This window comes from Geotrypetes seraphini, chromosome 7 (assembly GCF_902459505.1).
Source record: "Geotrypetes seraphini chromosome 7, aGeoSer1.1, whole genome shotgun sequence".
Taxonomy (NCBI): Eukaryota; Metazoa; Chordata; class Amphibia; order Gymnophiona; family Dermophiidae; genus Geotrypetes; species Geotrypetes seraphini.
In genome coordinates, this window is record NC_047090.1 from 98,960,031 (window position 1) to 98,980,971 (window position 20,941).

The window sequence follows — 20,941 nt, forward strand, 5'->3', positions numbered from 1 at the left end:
GCTGCTTCTTCCTGCCTTCAGCCACACAGGGACATGGGCAGCGGCTCTTGCACACTGCACATGGCTGACCTAGAAGCCTTCTTTCCAACATCAGAGGGAAGGCTTGTGGGTTAGCCATGCACAGCATGTAAGAGCCACTGCCTGTGTCCCTGTGCAGCTGAAGGCAGGAAGAAGTGAGTGCGGCAATGGAGTGAGCAAGTAAGGGAGAGACGGGACATGACAAAGGGAGAAAAAAGGGGGGGGGGGGAAAGGAGTGCGTTTGGACATGGGATGGGCATGAACATAGGACACCGAAGGAAGAGAGAAAGGGGGCCCTAACTTGGGACATAGGAAGGAGGGAATAGAAAGGGAGAATTGTTGGGCTTGAGTGTGTGAGTGAAAGGGAAAGAGATGGTGCACAAGGGGAAAGGAAGAAAGAGGAAAATTGGGTATAGAGAGAGAAGAGTGAAGTAGAGATGCACGGGGAATAGAAGGATAAGTAGTTTTGTATTATTATTTGGTTTCAAACAATAAGGGATGGAGGGAAAATAATCCACAACAAATCAAACACACTCCATAAATAGTATTAGTGCATCAAAGCAATAATTAACCAGCAAAAGAAAAAGCCTCAGAGCGTTGGAGGTGTCAACCCACACTCACCCACCCTTATATCATTGGCAGAAAAAAATTTTGCATAAAGGTTAAATGGGCCTTAAGGTAAGCAAATAACTATCAAATAGACACAAACTGTTTTGATATAGATAGCAGTGATAAGGGCCGATGATCGTTGAGAGAGAGACCGCTGAACAGTGGATGGCCCTGAAGAAGTGGCATTTTAGCCACGAAATGAAAGCATCTAATGAACACAAATGAGAACATTCAAATAGCATAATTATGATGCTAATGCTTTTCTATCATACAACTTATCCTACAGCTGAGAGGCAAATGCAAATATTAGATGGGGACAAGATGGGTGGTACAGAGTACTTTGGGATAAACAGATGGGAGGTTAAACTCAAGGCAAGCTGTTTATATAGTTAAACAATGTATAAAGAACAGATTTAGTTAGTACATTTGATAAGCTAGTCCTGGTATAGAATGAGTGTATATTCAATCACCCTATGTATTAAAGCAGGGGCGCCTAATACGTCAATCGCGATCGACTGGTAGATCGCGAAGGCAAAGCAAAACGATCGCGGAGCCCATCCCGGGCTCCGTGATTGATTTGCGTTGCCTTCGCGATCTACCGGACCGATCAACCTTCCTCTCCCCGACGTTCAATTTTGCCGTCGGAGAGGAAGTTCCGGGCCAGCCAATTGCTGCCTGGCTGGCCCGGAACTTCCTCTCCGACGGTAGAACTGACGTTAGGGAGAGGAATTCTGGTCAGCCCAACGCTTCTGCAGGGAGAGCTTGGGGTGGCAGTGGCTTGGGGGCCTGTTCCCCGATGGCGGTGGCTTGGGGGAGGGCAGGGAGAAAGAAAGAAGGGGGCAGGCAGGGAGACAGAAGGAAAGAAGGGAAACAGAAACAAAGAAAGGGGATATGGAGAGAAAAAAAAAGGAGGGCAGGGAGAAAGAAAGAAAGGGGGGGCAGGAAGAGAGGAAGAAAAAGTTGGGGGAGGGAATGAGGTCTGGAGAAGAGGAAGCATACAGGAGGCTGAAAGAAGGGAAGAAATATTGGATGCACAGTCAGAAGAAGAATGCAACCAGAGACTCATGAAATCACCAGACAACAAAGGTAGGAAAAATTATTTTATTTTCAATTTAGTGATCAAAATGTGTCCGTTTGAGAACTTATATCTGCTGTCTAGATTTTGCACTATGGCTTTCTTTTACTAAACCACAAGAGCGGTTTTTAGCACAGGGAGCCTTTAAGCATTGAGAGCAGTGTGAGGCATTCAGCGCAGCTCCCTGCGCTAAAAACTGCTATCGCGGTTTAGTAAAAAGGGAGGGGGGTTATATTTGTCTATTTTTGTATGGTTGTTACTGAGGTGACAGTGCACAGAGTCATCTGCCTTGACCTCTTTGAAAAAACCCTGGAATATAAATGATAATTAACATTTTCTCCGCATACAGTGTGCTTTGTGCTTTTTAAAAATTTTTATTGTTGGTAGATCATTTTGACTTAGTCATTTTAAAAGTAGCTCGCAAGTCCAAAATGTGTGGGCACCCCTGTATTAAAGGCTTGGGTGCAGAGTCAAGCTTTCACCTGCTTCCTGAGGCAGAGACAGTCTAGAACTAGATGTAGCTGGCACTCTCTGTTCTAGGACCATGATCCTTGTCCATCTGCTCTTACATTGCACTTAGCGCACACTAATGTTCAATAGTGCATGCTGAGTTTTAGTAAAAGGGCCCCTAAATGAAGTAAGCGTGCAAGAGTTAAACCCAGACACAACCAAAAAGATGAAATCCAATAGAATGACAGGTCTGAAAGAGGCGATCTGCTAAGTATAATGTGCTTCCTGTTTGGAAACTAGAAAAGGAATACAACTGAGATAAAAGAAAAAAAAAATCATTTGACAAGGTTCCAGTTCACTTATTGCAAGCTGTGTGACTGGACTTCAAAAAGTATAAGTTTAGAAACGTACCTTTGCACACTTATCATTTTCTGTCATCTTGTCTGCCTGCTCCGGTTACTCACTAGTGAAACAGGCTAGCAGCTTGAGGGCAAAGGTCTAACTATTTTTCTTCCTTTTCAAAAATAAACAAAGTCAAAGAATAAAAGAAGTTGGGTGGTTTTTTTTTTTTTTCTAATCTACATCAACCAGAATTAAGACCCGCCTGGTCAAACAGCTGAGTCACAGCCTCTTATTCCAAATATTACGCTTCAACGAATGTTATATCGTAACTATAGCAACACTAAACACTCCTGGAGAGGTTTCACTTCTGATCCTCATGGGGTTGGGGGATTTAAAGCAGCATTACTACCACATATATGTGTTTATTTAAAAGATATATTTGGTAGTACTGGTGCTTTAAATCACTCCAACAATCAGCCTCTTTCCATCCAATTTTATTTCATTCCTAAAAAATTATTAGTCTTTGATGTTGTTAAACATAGAAACATTGAAAATGACAGCATCCATACCACCTTCTAATCTCTACTAGTCATTCCTCTCTCATAGAAATCCAACAGGACTAAGAGTGTTATAATGCTTCTGTATTGCTCCATGTTGTGACCTCACCTTGAGTATTGCATTCGGTTCTGGTCACCTTATCTCAAGAAAGATAAAGCGGAACTAGAAAAGGTTCAAAAAAAGCGACTAAGATGATAAAGTGGATGAACTCCTCTCGTATGAAGAAAGACTGAAAAAGTTAGGGCTCTTCAGCTTGGAAAAGAGATGGCTGAGGGGAGATATGATTGAAGTCTACAAAATCCTGAGTGGTGTAGAAAGGGTACAAGTGGATTGATTTTTTTTTACTCCATTAAACATTACAAAGATTAGTTACTTTTTAAAATACTTTTAAAATCAATAGGAAGAAATATTTTTTTCACTCAGAGAATGGGCCTGGAACACGTTGTCAGAGGTTGTGGTAAGAGTGGTTAACATTGCTGGTTTTAAGAAAGGTTTGGACAATTTCTGGAGGAAAAGTCCATAGTCTGTTATTGAGACAGATATAGGGGTAGCCACTGCTGCCTTTTGCTTGCGCCAGCCTGGTTCCCCTCTGAATCACTTTTGGGTCATGGGGCCATGAAGTGATATCAGGTGGCTTCTGCAAGCATGCTGGCACGAGGAGCATACTTGCAGAAGCCACTCGCACTGGCGAAGATTAAGAGGTATGAGGGGGAGGGAGAGTGCAAGTATGGAATGGGGCAGGAAGGAGTGTGGAGAAGAGGGTGCGGGGGGGGGGGGGTTGCGCCTCCTACCCTTACTATGCCACTGTACTCACCTCCCCAGACTATGGCCGAGTACTTCCACGAAAAGGAACATAGAGGGAGAAACCTGAAACAAAGGGGAGGCAGAAGAGAGGGGGGCAGATGTTGAACTTGGGGGTGTATAGAGGGAAGAGAGAAAGAGATTGCAGAGAGGTGGAAAGATTCTGGATCAAGGAGGAAGGAAGGAAGTAGAGAGAGAGAGTCAGAGAAAGACCTGGAAGAAAGGAGAACAAATGCTGGGGATGGAGGGTATTTGTAAGCAACAGAGAGACAGAGGCCTGGACCAAAGGGGCAGACTGTATGGGCCATTTGGTCTTTATCTGCCATCATCTTTCTATGACATGAGACAGATGCTGGACTATGGGAGGTGCAGACAGAGAAGAGACGTGGGGGGGGGGGGGGGGGAGAGAGCCTGAGGAAGAACAGAGAGATGCAAGATCATAACAGAAGGAGAGAAAGGGAGACATGTTGACAATAGGGGTAGAGGAGAGAGGAAGGTTAGACTCATGGAGGGACAGAGAGAGATGTTGGTTGGGTAAGGAATGAGGTCCGAGGAGGGGAAGCATGCAGGAAGCAGAAAGAAAGAAATATTGGATGCACAGTCAAAAGGAAGTGCAACCAGAGACTCATGAAATCACCAGACAACAAAGGTAGGAAAATGATTTTATTTCCAATTTAGTGATCGAAATGTGTCAGTTTTGAGAATTTATAATCTGCTATCTATATTTTGCACTATAGTTGTTACTGAGGTGACATTGCACATTTTAGTCATCTGCCTTGACTGCTTTGAAAAATAAAACAAATATAAATGATAATTATCATTTTCTCTGCATACAGTGTGCTTTGTTTTAAATTTGTGGTTACCATTGTGAATTATTAAGATTATATTGTGTATGAATGGAAGAAATTGCATTACAATTAGTACTATTATAAATGGGGATGGGGTAAGGGGTAGAGCTTGGACTGGGGTACTTGGTTGGTATTTGTTAGACTTAGGGGTACTTGACTTGAAAAAGTTGAGAAACACTGGTCTAGGTGACAATGGAGTTCACGCAGTAAGGGCCCCTTTTACAAGGCCACAGTAGCAATTCTCCCATGGCAAATTCACCAAAGTCCATTCAATTCCTATGGGCTTCAGTGCATTTGCTGTGGCAGAATTGCTATCGCAGCTTGCAGGAACTATTGTCTCTGCGCTATGTCTTAAACAAAACCATATTGCCGGGGATGCAAAGCATTAACTGATTCAACATGAGTTTGAAGTTTGTTGAATATCACTCTCTCAAGTACGGTAGCTTTGAAAGAAATGGAAGGTTTGATACTGGCCAGTAGTTATTCGGAATAAAAGGATCTGCATTACTTTTTTACAAGGTTGGCTTAAATGCTACTGGAACACTGCCTAAGTGTCAACCCTTAAAAAAGGGAGTCATATTGAGCATTGGAAAATAATAATAATAATTAATAAAAATAGTACAAATTTAATTTTCCCCACCACCAAATTTCCCTACCCGGCAACTTTTTCATGCCACCCGGCTGGAAAAAATTTCTGGGGAGAACACTGAAACCCTACCACTTTTTCTTCCTTTTCTGAAATCACTGAAGAGGAAATTGCACATTTTCCCCCCTCCAAATTCACTAGCAGTTCCTCTGATCCGATCCCCACCCATCTACTCAGAACTATCTCTCCTACTGTCATCCCTTATATGTCATATTCTCAATCTTTCACTTTCCACTGCAATCGTTCCTGATGCCTTCAAACATGCTGCAGTTACCCCACTCTTTACTAGACTCTACCTACACTTCCAACTATCACTCCATTCCCTTTTTTATCCAGGCTACTTGAATATGCTGACTGCCATTGTCTTGACTTTCATTTCATGCTATCCTTGACCCACTTCAATCAGGTTTTCACCCTCTACAATCTACAGAAACTGCCCTTCCTAAAGTCTCCAATGACCTGTTTCTGACCAGATCCTCATCCTTCTCGATATCTCTGCTGCTGTTGATCACCACTTACTCCTCGGTACGCTGTACTCACTTGGATTTCAGGGCTCTGTTATCTCTTGGTTTTCTTCTTATCTCTCCCATCCAGTAGCGTACTAAGGGGGGGGTGGTCCACCCCGGGTGCCAGCCCTGAGAGGGGTGCTCCCGGCCTTGCTGTTCAGTTCCCCCCACCCCCAAAGGACCGCTCGCCCCCCTGGCCTCCCTGCACCATCTATGAAGCAGCCCGCAGCGGGATCGCGATGTTGGCGATCCCTGAGCTGCTTCGGCGCTGCTTCCTGCGCCGCGGTCCCGCCCCTCCCCTCCTCTGATGTCAGAGAAGGGGCGGGACCGCGGCGGAGGAAGCAGCTCCGAAGCAGCGAAGGGATCGCTGACATCGCAATCCCGCTGCGGGCTGATTCAGGTGGTGCAGGGAGGCCAGGGGGGCGAGCGATCCTTCGGGGGTGGGGGGGGGACTGAACTCAAGGCCAGGGGCACCCCCTCAGGGCCTGATTCAGGTGGTGCAGGGAGGCCAGGGTGGGTGAGCGGTCCTTTGGGGTGGTGCGGGCAGGCAGGCAGGCCTTCAAGGGGGAGGGAGGGGTGACAGGCAGGCAGGCCTTCAAGGGGGGGGACAGGCAGGCCTTCAAAGGGGAGACAGGCAGGCAGGCCTTCAAAGGGGGGACAGGCCTTCAAGGGGAGGTCAGGCAGGCAGGCAGGCTTTCAAGGGAGGGACAGGCCTTCAAAGGGGGGGGACAGGCAGGCAGGCTTTCAAGGGAGGGACAGGCCTTCAAGGGGATCAGGCAGGCAGGTCTTCAGGGGGGGGACAGGCCTTCGGGGGGAGTGCAGGCCTTCAGGGGTGGGATGCAGACCTTTAAGGGGGGGACAGGCCTTCAGGGAGGGGGGCCCTGGTGTAGAAATACACAGAGGGAATGAGGGGGTTCAAAGAGACGCGCATATGCCGGACTTTGGGTGGGAAGAAATAATAGGTCTGAAAATAGAGAAGAGGGAGAGATGATGGACCATAGTTTTTAGAGAGGGAAGGAATAGAAAGGGAGAGAAGTTGGACACAAGGGATGGTGTGGAGGGGGAATAGAGATACGGGATAGGAGGGTAGTTGGGAAAAGAAAGGGAGAGATGGTGGACCCTGGAGTGGTGGGGAAGGAGGGAGAGATGCTGGATGAAAGGGTAGTTAAGAAAAGATAGATCTGTGGAGGGAGACGAAAAAAGGATAGATGCCAGACCTCCTGGGGAGGGAAGGGAAACGGGGAGGACAGAGATGGCAGATGGATGGTTAGCATGCAGAAAGAAGGAAGAAGGAGACCCTGGCAAGCAAGTTATCAGAAGACAACCAGAGCCTTGGACCAACAAGATTTGAAAAATAACCAGACAACAAAAGGTAGAAAAACTAATTTTATTTTCTGTTTTGTGATTACAATATGTCAGATTTGAAATGTGTATCCTGCCAGAGCTGGTGTTAGACCGCAAACGTGAGCTAGGATTTAACAGAGAGGAAAAGTCCTTTTTGTTTCTTTATTTTATTTACACCACAGCGCCAGTGTGGTTAGGAGAAGCCAAAGGGGGGTGAAAAAGCTATAAAATAAACCCACCAGGATGTTTAAAAAAAACCAAACAAACACCCAATTGGGCAGGAAAGTTGAATCAAAAAACCAATTCAATAGGCTGAATCGAATTGAGAAAATTTTTTTTTTCTTGAATCGGGCAGCACTAGTTTGTGCTACTGTCTTAGATTTTAGGACCTGGGATTGGAGAGAGATGGCATCCTCAGTACTTTATAATGCAAGTGAAACGAGGATTTGGTCAGACTTTTGAAGGGTCTGCAGAAGAAAAATATTGTATAGGCCGGGGACATGAGACAGCAGGAAACGAGAACTTTTCTTCCTTCTATTTTTGTGAATGGCAAGGCTGAGGATGTCAGAGAGTTCAATTAAAATATGTGCTTTATAAGAAAATATAATAATGTGTTTTATAAAGTTTATAAGCATTGCTGGCCTACCCGTTGAGGTGTTCCTAATGGTGGTGGTGGCGGCGGCAGCGTGTCAATGTGTTGAGAGGAAGAGGTGGTCTGGGAAATTCTGCTGAGCAAACTCTGGGCCCATTTCCACCCCCCAGTTAGTCCACTCCACTCAACTGGTTCACACACTGAGTGGGTCTTTGGGTGTTGTGCCTGGGTAGTTGTTTTGGGATCTCTTCTAGTGGTTTGTCAGTATCTCCTTGTGGTCCAAGGAAGGAAACTTTGTTAACCTTAGCATTGACCTTCAGAATATGTTTGCAATAGAGCTGCTTGTGTGGCATTAGACTATGTAGTGATCGAAAGAAAAAAACAGATCTTTGCACATTTTTGCACTATATGGTGGGTGTATGAGGAGATTCACATTTCCTGCACAGCTAAGTCCTTGTGAAGTTACCTTGTTCTTTCTGTATTTGACATCTAGCAAGGTTTCTGTTTGGAAGGAAAGAACTAAGCTTAAAAATGAAGTGGCCAGAAGTTATGGTAAAAGCAGATAGCATTGCTGATTTTAAGAAAGGTTTGGACAAATTCCTGGAGGAAAAGTCCATAGTCTGTTATTAAGACATGGGGGAAGTGTCTGCTTGCCCTGGATCGGTGGCATGGAATGTTGCTACTCTTTGGGTTTTGACCAGGTACTAATGACCCGGATTGGTTACCATGAGAATGGGCTACTGGGCATGATGGACCATTGGTCTGACCCAGTTAGGCTATTCTTATGTTATGTTCTCATCTGTAGGGGCCTTTGTTTTCACTTCTTATTTTAATGTATTTTTTTTCTGGGAACTTATCAGTGTTTTTTAGAATGGGAACAAAAATGGAAGAGAATTAATGTGTGTGGAATGGGGGGGGGGGTACAAATTTCTTCAGCTAAATAATTAAATCCACTTCAACCAGACATAGGAGAACTCACGCACCATTCACACACCCTCCAACCAAAATCGTCAAAAGAAAAAAAACTGTTCGACAACCTCCTAACACTCGACCCCCAACTCTACAACCTATTGACCTCGACCACAGACTACAAAACCTTCAAAAAAGAAATAAAAACCCTTCTATTCAAAAACACAAAAAACCGAACTAACACAATCAGAACTGTCCCAAGCATCACCTGCAACTACTCCATATGTACTTCTGATGTCATGACAATTCAGACATAATTTATGTTATGTTATGGTATGTTTGGAATAATGGATACATATATGAGGTTCAATAAAAGAAAATTTTCACTGCCTGTTTCTATTCTGACCATTTATTCAGTTTCATGGTTATTACAAAAAATATTTTTTTACATAGGGGGGGTGTGTGTCAAAAAATGATGGGCCCCGGGTGCCACATACCCTAGGTACGCCACTGCTCCCATCACACTTTTAGTATATGCTCTGGTGGATCCTCCTTCACTGCCATCTTAATATCAGTCAGTGTACCCCAGTTCTCTGTCTTGGGACCTCTTCTTTTTCCATCTATACCTATTTCCTTGGTGCTCTGATTTCCCATAGTATTCAGTATCACCTTTAAGCTGATGATTCTCAGATCTATCTCTACAGGAACTTCTGTGGATAACACTCTCATCAGCTCACAACCTTGACATCATCTTTTGACTCCTCTCTTGTTCTCTGCACAAATCCAAGACTGCTAAAGCCTGTCATTTCTTTCTCTATATCAGTGTTTCTCAACAAGCAGTACGTGTACCCTTGGGGGGTATGCGGGCCACCTGTTGGGGGTATGCAGCCTGGCCGCCAGGGATCCCTGTCTACCCCTCACCGAAGCTGCTACCACCGGGGATAGCTCCATCTGCACCACCCCCACCCCCAAAGCCGACCAGGAGCTGAACGTTCCATCCCCCCAGCAGCAACTCAAGGGTTTTCTTTTTAAAGATGCATTCAAGGATTAAATGAATTGCTTATGCCTTTTAATTTATCTATAATGTTCTGATAATTTGTCTCTTCCCTTCCCAAATGTTTTTTTTTACCTTAATTGTTTCTTTTACAACCAAATTGTATTTCTTCTCTAACTCTCCTTTTGTTTGACTCTGTATGCATATGTTGAATTTTAATATGTTAGTAGAATTAGCTTTTGTTAGTTATGTCTGTTTCCCCCAACTCTGTAATTTTTATTAATTGTACATCGCTTAGAATTTGGAATAGGCGATAAATCAAATTTCATAATAAACTTGAGGGGACGGGCCATGGCTCATGTAGTGGTGTCCCATAAGCCTTGCCCTTGACATCAATTCTGACATCAGAGAGGTTCCAGGACAGCCAATCGCCGCCTGGCTGGCCCAGGACTTTTTCTCCGATGTTGGGGGGAAGGCTTGTGAGTTGGCCGTGTGCAGCGTGTGAGTCGAGAAGAGAGACCCTATGAATTCCCAGGGAGGAGTATAGGGAGAAGTGTGGGGGGGAGTCTCATACCTCTCCCTATACTCCTCCCTGGGAACTCCATTCATAGGGTCTCTCTTCTCTGTACCCTTTACCTCTCCCTTCTATCATGCTGTACCATGTCCCTGAAACAGACTGCCTGAGTCAGTATGTTAAGTTCCATCTCTGGTAGTGTTCAAATTTAGGCTAAAAACTCATTTTTTTGAGGCTCCTTTTTACTCACTTGTTAAGCACCCTTGTCTGTTTTTATCATTCATTTTAAAAATTCTTTATTTATATTTAACACTGTTTTTATCATTCTGTTGAGAAATTCTCAAACCCCTATTTGTCTGTTTTGATTAGATTGTAAGTTCTGTTGCACAGGGATTGTCTCTTACATGTTTAATGTACAGCGCTGTGTACATTTGGCAGCGCTATAGAAATGATAAGTACCGTAGGAGAGGAAGAAATAGTGGATGGCATAGGACCTCTAAATGGAGAGGAAGATATAATGGATAGTGCAGATGGCCAGACTACATACACCATATGATCTTAACTGCCATTATTTTCTATATTTCTATGTACGCTTAAGAAAAGTTACCCCAACGTTCCTGGAAGTGGCTGCTGCAAAGCTATGCTGGGGCCAGTAGGGATATAAGCATAATTTCTTCCTGCAGACTACTCTAGCCTTAAATTCCTACTACAACAGTGCAATTAATGGAACAAGCAACTTCGGATTAGTGCCCAGCATGAACTCGTATGTTCTCCGCATATGTCGAAATGGTTCGCTTTCGCAACCTCCAGCCCCGTAGCTCACCGCCTCTTCCCTCCCGCGGGTCAGGTGGGAAAGCGAACGCAAAGCGCAGGCGCAGAGGGAAGGCCCGAGTGGAGGGGGGCGGTGTTTAGCGCTTCAGTAACTAACGGATCAGCTGACGATGGTCACGTGATGCGAGCTCCAAGATGGCTGACTTCGGGATGGGAGGAAAGAGGCGACCCGGCAGTCTAAGTCTTCCTTCTATAATCGTCTTAGGTGTAGAAGGAGATATCTATCGGCATGAGTCGCTGTCTGTTTAAGTTTCGGGCGAGGAGGAGGTCGCTGCTGCCCGGATAAATCATAATAGAGACTTGTCTGGAGAGGAGTGTTTGAGAAGGCTGTACCCCTAGGAAACGTGGAAGGAGCTTTAACCTAGTGGAGGGCTGGAGCGTGTGTGAGAAAGGCTTAGGGAAGCCTTGAGTATGTGAGAAGAGACGAGACTAGGGGAACCCTGGAGAATGTGTAAGAGGAAGAGAGGCTATAGCCTAGGATCCCTTGAGAGTGTTTGAGGGGCGGGGAGGGTTCTTTTTTGTTGGGGTGGGGGCTATGGCCTAAGGGAATTTTGTGAGAAAAGGGGAGGGGCTACGGACTGGAGATTGACCAGCCAGCAGGATGCACCCATTTGGAGAGGAAGAGGAAGCCTCTATGAGGTGCCTCTTCCACTTCTTTTGTCAGTGTCTACAGAGGGGAGACTGGGAGTTGGCCCAGGCATGCACTCTGCAGCTCCATCACTGGAGTGGAGATGGTGCCCAGCAGGTGGAAGATCTTCTCAGGGCCATGGTGGCAGTACCATCATTTTTGAGGTAAGCATAAGTGATTAAATGGGTCTTCATTTAACTGGTAAATTATGTGCTTAGAAATTTAAGACTGAGGCTGCCTATGCCCATCATGGTGACCCTCCTGCACCATGATGGGCATAGGCAGGGTTACCAGACGTCCGGGAAAACCCAGACATGTCCTCTTTTTAGAGGACTGTCTGGGTGCCCGAATGGACTTCCCAAAACCTGGCAGTTTGGGTTTTGGAAAGCCCTGACAAGCTCCGGTGTATCTGGAGGGCCTCCGAGCATGTGTGGAAGACATCACACTCATCCACAAATTGCTCGAGGCCCTACAGATATGGCCCAGAGGTCTGGGATGAAAAGATGAGGCTTCAGAGGGGGAGGGGGGGCTGGAGGGCAGAACAGAATGGAATATGGGTATTGCCAGGAGGTGGAACACGGCGGGGTTGGGGCAGAAAATGGCAGGGCCATGTGTCCAGGTTTTTGTGATAAAGTCCAATAAATAATTGGCTAACACGCTTAATCCCTCGGGGAGAATGTCTGCATCAGGAAAAGTAATACGGATAATTGTTTAAATAAAGGACATCAGTATGAGTCGTTAGTATGCAAACGGAAGATTATGGCTCAGGACGTATGTCATAGGTGACCAGCACCAGACCGAAGTTTAATGAGAATAGCCTCATACATCATTTAGTCCTTTTCAAAATTGTCAAACCAGTGAGAATCCTCGCACTTCCAGTTTTAAATCCTGATCAGACATGCACCTCAGGGGAGAAAGGGTAAAAAGTACACAATAAATAAATTAATTCCTAAGAAACCATCACCAGTGATGGCCCCGATGGCAGTTGATTTACACAGAGTTCATTTTAAGAACAATATATCCAAAATTCCATGCCTCCAACTGATGCATCGGTAGGCAAGTTTGGCCTTCTGCATCACAAAATGGTTGTGGCTTTCCAGAACATCCAAAGTAGACAAATTATCTGGGCTTCTAGACCAAGAATATGCAAATGTATTTGATAAACTATTTTGTGTGGTTTTCCTGTAAACTAAACCTGTCTTTATGGCTTATGGATTTGCTTATTCTTGGTCTTCTTTAGTAGATGATGGTGTGGTGTATTCTACAAACAATATCTCTGGGATTTGGTAGTAGTGCCTAAATGAAACTATTAAGGATTCTAATTTGAACTCTCTCTCTTCCATGGATCTTGTTTTTTTACAAAGCAAAGGAGGGTTGTGTTGGGGAAGGAAGGGGGGGGGGGCGTGTTGGCACAGGAAGGGAGAAGCAGGAAGGACCCTAGTTTGTAAGTACGAGTCTGTTGTAAGTTGGATGTTCTTAACCCGGGGACTGCCTGTATATAACATCATTATACACTGGTAGGGAAAAATTTTAATATTATGTTGCCAGCCTACAGTTAATCTGCATTAATACTCCACCAAGAACCATTAAAACGTTGACCTAAAATGTACCATGCTGCAATGGTTTGGACAGTTTAGGTCTCCACTTCTGTAATATGTTTCTGTACATATCTTGTTGCAGTTGCAAAGATCCTGATTTTATTTCATTAAAACAGAAAATGGGAAGTATTTTAGGGCCAAAATGTGCACCGCTGCTAAAGTTAATGATTACCATAGTGCAGCACTGTGGAAGAATGGGCTAATCATGTTCTTTTAATTTGCGTATCTTTCACCTCACTACAACTGAGAACTGATGTTAGTGCTGAGAATCAACAGAAGAAATTGATTTTATTTTTATTATGATTGAGTAATGTTGGCTATAAACACTTTTTTTTCAGGTGTAGTGAAGAGAGTACACCTCAACGACTTGCATGGTTCTGGCTTCTTGCACTAGAGCAATGGTTGTCCTGGGATCAGGTAAATAGATTTTTTGGGTTCAAACAAACTCTAGGTTGTTTGAACTTTTGGATATAACCAATTAGTCCTGTGATGGAGCTCTGATGACATCATCAGACACTCAGCAGAGCAAATCAGAGCAGTAGAAGGCCCTGAAGCAGCGTGTGTAGAGTGCAGCAGACGCTGTTGGAGTCGGGACCGCGGGAAGGGAAAGGGGGGGTGGCAAGGGACTACGTGAGCCGGTCAGACGTTGGGAAGGGATGGGAGGGTCAGACAGCGAAGAAGGTGTCGCCGCGGCTCCTCTCGATCCCCGCCAGCGTCGGAAGTTGGCCACAACTATAAACCCCTTGCATGTAGTACAGTATCAGAGAAATAAGACGATATTTCTTCTTATCCAAAATAGAAATAACATAGCAGAGGCCATGAATGTTGTTACAAGGTGCAACGGGAGTAGTTGTTCTTGGTTCCCTGGCCAGAGAGATTCCCAAAACTGCCAGAAACTGAAGGCAGCTCAGCCAGCCTGGTAATAGACTTTGGGGTCCCTTGCACTGACCTTGACTGGATGGTAGGGAAGAGAAGTGCAATCTGAATAGAGAAGTAGAAAAATAAATGGAAGAAACTGGAAAGGAAAAGGGCCAAAAATATTACGTTGATCAGGTTTTCTATTCCACCTTTACTTATTCAGTTCCAAGTCAGATTACATTATAGGAGATTGGGTCAGTTACTGATATTCAATAAAGTTGCTAGTACAGGTAGATCAGTACAATTATTAATACAGTTAGGTCATAGTTACAAATAAATAATTACAACTTCAAGGAGGTCATCGTTGGCTCATTGTTATGTCCCAGGCATTGCATTAGTTTAGATTAGTTTTAAAATTACCATTTCCATTACTTCTGGGTTAGCTTCTCTGTCTTTGTACAGAAATGCTTTTTAAAGAGTTTTCTGAACCTGAGACAGTGGTCACAAAATCATAGTGTAAGTGGTAGTTGGTTCCAGCATTTTGCTAATTGATATTGGATGGATAAGGTAATTTGCCTGGTAGACTTTATATTGTTGCATGCTGGGAATTTTAAGTGGAAAAGATTTCTGGTGGAATATCTATTGGAGGCACCCTGGAGTAGGGTGGCCAACTCTGTTAGGTTGTTGCGAGTAAAGAATGACACAGGGACAAATTTGTCCCCATCCCTGCAGGAACTCAGTTTCCCCATCCTGTGCCCGTGAGTTTTGTTTCTGTCCCTGTCCCATTCCTGTAAGCTCTGCCTTAACCGCATAAGCCTCGAACATGTATGATTTTAAAGTGTTTGAGGCTTGTGCAGATGAGGATGGAGCTTCCAGGAATGGGGCAGGGACGAGAAAATGAGTTCCTGTAGGAATGGGGAAAAATTTGTCCCCAGATCATTCTCTAGTTGGGAGCATTCCCTGTCAGGATCTTAAAGGCTTGAAGTTAATGGGCAGCCAATGTAGTTTCATATAATAGGTCTTTAGGTGTTCGATTTCCATAGTCTGTATATGAGTTTTACTGCTGCATTTTGAACTAGTTGTAGACTTGATGGCACTAGCATTATATTACAGTAGTCTAGTCGAGATAGGATTAGGGATTGCACTAACATTCAGAAAACCTCTGTTTGAAGTATTTTCTGATTGATCTTAGCTATTCTGTGATCAAAGTGGAATTTTTATTTCTCGGATGTTTCTCTTTTCTTTTCATGGCAATCTTAAGAAACCACTCCCTGTCTTTCTCCGAAGAGAGACAGAATTCTTATTGCTACTGGAAGAATTGCAAGATCAGGTCCCAGAAGCAGTCCTGAAGGTAAGTTATTTTCTTTGACCTGTGTATCTGCCTGAGGACATTGTTACAGTACTGCTGTGGTGGTATTGTGTAGAAAGTTTTGATGTGCTGGATGTTACGTTATGTTGTGTTATGTTCTTAATGTTACCATCTTACATCCTGCCAGTTCTAGGTGAGTTACAGATATTAGAAACATGATGAAGGCCAAATGGCCCATCCAGTCTGCCCATCTGCAGCAACCACTATCTCCTCCACTCCCCAAGAGATCCCTCATGCTTGAATTCAGACACAATCTTTGTCTCCACCACCTCTGCCGGGAGACTATTTCACGCATCTACCACCCTTTCTGTAAAAAAAGTATTTCCTTAGATTACTCCTGAGCCTATCACCTCTTAACTTCATCCCATGCCCTCTCACTTTGGAGTAGAGAATGACATGGGGACAAATTTATCCCTGTCACTGCAGGATATATCTCCTTCCCCATCCTGTCCCCACGAGTTCTGACCCTGTCCATGCCCCATCCCTGCAAGTTTTGCCCTCATCTACACAAGCTTTGAACACTTTAAAATTGTAAGAGTTTGAGGCTTGTGCAGACAGAGCTTGCAGGGATGGGACAGAAATTTTGGGGATGGAGATATATCCCGCGGGGATGGGAATACATTTGTCCCCGTATAATTCTCTATTCTGGAGTTTCCTTTCAATTGAAAAAGATCTTCCTCGTGTATTTATGCCACATAAGTATTTAAACATCTCTATCGTATCTCCCCTCTCCTGCCTTTCCTTCAAAGTATACATATTGAGATCTTTGAGTCTGTTCTCATATAACTTATGACATAGATGCTGACAACAATCCAGAAGATGACAATTTTGCAAATGGTCTATCTTCACCTCCATCCCCTTCCTGCCTTAGTAACCTTCCTTTGGACCAACTCCATCCTGTTTATATTTTTTTGAAGATGCATTCTCCAGAATTGTACACAATATTCTAAATGAGGTCTCGCATCAATACCCCCTCATTCCTATTGGCCATTCAAGTTTTATTTAAAATTTGATTAAACGCCTAACCTAGATTCTAGGCGATTTTACAATAATAAAAAGAGGAGTACAAAATTTAAAACAATAGATATGTACAAATAAGATACGCAGACTCAACATACAGTTACACGAAGGGAAGAGGGGAGAACTACAACAGAGTAAAGGAAAAGAGAACATTGAAGGGGAAAAACAATAGAAATGGAGGGGAGCACCTTCTTTGCCACTGGAAGCAGAAAAGGAAAAGTCAGTGTTCGAAGGCGTCTTTAAAAAGAAAACATCCTTCTAGCTTTTGCCCTCACTTTTTCAACCTGTATGGCCACCTTAAGATTATAACATACTATCACATCCTCTTTTGTACACAAAAGTTTTTTACTCCCTAAACTGTACCGTTCTCTTGGATTTTTGTAGCCCAAATACATGACCTTGCATTTCCTAGCATTAAATCTTAGCTTCCAAATTTCAGACCATTCCTGAAGCTTCACTAGGGCCTTCCTCATGTTATCCACACTGTCAAGGGTGTCTACTCTATTGCAGATTTTTGTATCATTTGCAAAGAGGCAAATCTGACCAGACAGCCCTTCAGCAATATCGCTTACAAAAATGTTAAAAAGAACAGGTCCAAGAACCAAATCTGCTGGGAAGGTTGCAGGGTATCGTGGCAGGTTTGGGTAGGAGGGATTGGGCATCCCTCATGCCGTTATCGTTGTGATGGGGGAGGGGACGGTTCCACAAGTCTTTAACCGGTGCTTATGACAGATGTCGGTTAGAGAATCGTTGTTTTAGGCGAAGTACTGGTCCTTCCTATGCTGAAAAGTTCTTGTTTGGGACATGGGCAAATTTCTTTTCAGGAATAGGGCTTAAAGATAGACATAGTGGCGATTTGGGCGTTTAAATGCCTGAACGTACAGGTAGTGGATCAAAGACCTAAGCTGTAATGTCCATAAGCTATTCTTTTCAGTCTCTTTGAAGTAGCCTCAGCCCCACCACTCCACCGCTTAGTTATTTTGCCATTGCGGGAAGAATTACATGAGAACTCATCATTGGCTGCTTATACTGCTATTTTAATACATTTTGTTTTACTTTCAACTTATTTAATACTTTAGTGTGCTAATTTACTTTAGTGTGCTAATTTAGATAGGAAGGAGGGATATTTAAACTTGAAGATTGAGACGCCGCAGCCATCTTATATTCTTAAACCTGAATAGTCGGATGACACGGGTGGTCAGGGTGAGTGTTTAAGTTATTGAGTGTTGAATAAGTAAAAGAGGGGAGAGAGGGCGATGTTGAGTAGTTTTCTAACGGCCCGTTTTTCTTTTATTATCCTAGAGAGACCCTTGATAAAACACTCTTTAGTGCGAAACATGGCATGTTGGGTTTAACTCTCGGACGTTGGCTCAGCAGAAATAAAGAAAAAAAGAGAATAAAGGAAAAAAGCTAAGTAAATTAGCACACTAAAGTATTAAATAAGTTGAAAGTAAAACAAAATGTATTAAAATAGCAGTATAAGCAGCCAATGATGAGTTCTCATGTAATTCTTCCCGCAATGGCAAAATAAAGAAGCGGTGGAGTGGTGGGGCTGAGGCTACTTCAAAGAGACTGAAAAGAATAGCTTATGGACATTACAGCTTAGGTCTTTGATCCACATATATTGATTGACCAAAGCTAAAACAATCTATTAAAGTAAGCCATATATCTTTTGAGCTTTAAGTGAACGTACAGGTAGGCCATTCTCAAAAAAAACCCACATTTTGGATGGGGGTTTTTTTTTTTGAGAATGGACATTTCCCTTCTTACTTTCGGCACCTAGGGCCTTAGGCCAAATAGGGACTTAGACTTTTTTTTTATTATGCCCTTCCATGCTTGCAAGCTGGAACAACTCCATTACTAATACCCTAGATACCCTTGCCCCCCAACATCTTCACAAAATAAAACAAACTTAAACCTCCCCCTGGTTTACTGAGTCAATGAAAACTGAAAAACAACAATGCCGAAGACTAGAAAGACTATGGCAGAAAAGCAAATTGCCCGACCACAAAATGCAATTGGAGGATGGCAGTAAACAGGTACAAATACAACATCTGAGAGGCTAAGAAAAACTACTACACCAATAAAATAGAAAACAAAACTCTAGACAAGAAAAAACTGTGTTCACGCCAATACTAAAATTGATGAATGTGGACCTCTCCACCCCCTCAAACTACAGATCCATTGCAGGCATACCCATACTCGCCAAACTCCTAGAAACCCATGTAGGCGAACAACACTCCAGCTTACATCCCTCCTAATTCGGATTCCGATTGCAGCACAGAACTTCTCCTTCTTACCCTGATAACTAAAATTAAACAGTTGCTAAGCATAGGCTGACAAGCAGTTCTTCTCCAATTCGACATCTCCGCTGCCTTCGACTGAGTTGATCACCACCTCCTTCTAACAAAGCTCTCTGAAATAGGAGTAATAGATGCCATTTTAAATTGGTTTAAAGATTTTCTCAAAAAAAAAAAAAAGCATACCTTGTCAAAAAAGGTGGCACCCCGTCTTAACAACTGGAAAGCCTTCTGTGAAGTCCCACAGGGCTCTCTGCTCTCACCTATATTATTTAACTTATTTATGAGTTCTGCTACAAATCGGTTAACGGCTCCTCCCCAAGTTACATAAACACACACTTTAACCTCTACTGCAGCAACAGGACATCACGGAGAACTCAATTGTTCGCCTTCCCTTCGCCTAAACATTGCCCTCTCAAAAGATTCCTGGATAGAACTTTTGCCTTCCAAGCAGCCAAGTCGAACCCATGGCTAGCTCAGATGATACTCGAGGCCCCCACTTACCTATCATTCAGAAAACTACTAAAAACGTACCTTTTCAGCAAACACGACCCTTAATAACCCATTCACCTCACATGACACTTACCCCACCGCTGCCCCCTTCCTCCTTCACCAGTCCCTCCCTCCCCCACTCTCTACCTCCCCTACCTAGCTCGGTCAAACCTGCAATTTCTGTAATATTGATGTAAACCTGCCCTCCTTGCAGACAGTTAAGAATCGCTGTAACTTCACGGCTGACTGTGGCAAATCACTGTAATTTATCGTAATTCAGCCTGCAATTTTCTGTCAAAAATTCTTCCAATTATGCTGTAAATCTGCTTCTAATTTTGTAAACCTACTGCTAATTCTGTTGTAAATCTGCTATCCAACGCTGTAAATCTGCTTCTAATTTTGTAAATCTACCTCTAATTTTGTTGTAAATCTGCTATTCAATGCAGATCATTTGCTAATTGATGTAAACCGCCTAGAACTCACTGGGTATGGCGGTATATAAGAATAAAGAATAATAATAAAGAATAATAATAATAATAATAATTAAATTCAACGATGAGGGCATTGTCGTACACAGATGACATCCTTTTCCTTATCCCAATAACCAAACTGATTCTATCCAAAAAATCTCAGACAACATAGACAGAAAATACACTTGGGCAATAGATAACAAACTAAAGCTAAATGCCTCTAAAACCAAAGTTCTTTACTTTATAGGAACTGTATGTTGTGGGGTATAAACATCTCTCTCCAAACAGCTAACTCTCTTGCAGTAGACAAATCCTCCAAAGTTCTGGGATGTATTTTGGACTCCACACTATCACTGGAGTCATAAATCTCCAACCTCTTGAAGAAAACCACCTTCACTATGAGACAGCTGGGGCTCATCAGTCCATACTTTCACCAACACCACTTTGCCCTGCTCATACAGATGCTGATCCTGTCCCAGGTAGATTACTACAACTCCATCTACATGGGGATAGACATCATCCTTATCCACAAAATCTAGTTTATACAAAACACAGCCATTAGATTCATATTCAAATTGAAAAACTATGATCTAATCTCTAGCTACCTCAAACAACAAAATTCAAAACATCCTGCATTATACTCTACATACTCTACGTAAACTCTGCTGCACCACTCATTCACCTATGCTCTGCATGGTCTGCTTCATGCAGAAATCACGACAGAATAGAACTGATCCTCCTCACAACAAAAAGCCTCAAATACAAATGCATATTTCACTCTGTTCACATTCTCGGGTGTGAAAACTTGGAACGACCTCACAAGAACCATCTGAATAGAACCTAACCACACCACATTTCACAAGAAACTAAAAGACCTTTCTCTTCGACTCCATATGCTCTCCAGACATTCTTCGATGCTGAACTCTTAATTCCATTTCATTCCTATAACCAAGTACTCGGCATACACCAGTTAATGACTGTAACTGACTCCATCCCCCTCTTGTCAACTTATTGTATCTCACTAACTTCTTGTACTTTATACCTCCTCTAATTGCTCCTCAATGTACTTCCCCTGGCTTCTCCTTGCTACACCATTCCTCCTCTTTCTCCACTTGGAACGACAGTCTTTATCTTGAGGTCTTAATCTTTCCTAACTCATCCTTGTATCT

The 20,941-nt window shown here is 43.3% G+C and overlaps 2 protein-coding genes across 6 annotated transcripts in view; one reads left to right on the top strand and one right to left on the bottom strand.

Moving 5' to 3' along the window:
- Positions 1-10,956, bottom strand: part of LOC117363860 (galectin-related protein B-like) — a 29,052-nt gene extending 18,096 nt beyond the window's left edge. For 3 of the 4 annotated variants that reach the window (XR_004540138.1, XM_033952342.1, XM_033952340.1), the window contains exon 1: positions 2,564-2,682. Coding sequence is in view for 3 of the 4 variants with exons in the window: in XM_033952342.1 (XP_033808233.1) it covers positions 2,564-2,590 (27 nt within the window). In the remaining variant the exon portion in view is untranslated. Of the gene's footprint in view, positions 1-2,563; positions 2,683-10,813 lie in introns of those variants that run through there. The other variant, XM_033952341.1, reaches the window with a different exon arrangement.
- Positions 10,957-11,582: 626 nt separating this feature from the next.
- Positions 11,583-20,941, top strand: part of ZFYVE26 (zinc finger FYVE-type containing 26) — a 244,083-nt gene continuing 234,724 nt past the window's right edge. For both annotated transcript variants that reach the window (XM_033951453.1, XM_033951454.1), the window contains exons 1-3: positions 11,583-11,829; positions 13,602-13,680; positions 15,383-15,472. In XM_033951453.1, coding sequence (XP_033807344.1) covers positions 11,639-11,829; positions 13,602-13,680; positions 15,383-15,472 — 360 coding nt within the window. In that variant the 5' untranslated portion in view covers positions 11,583-11,638. The remainder of the gene's footprint in view (positions 11,830-13,601; positions 13,681-15,382; positions 15,473-20,941) is intronic.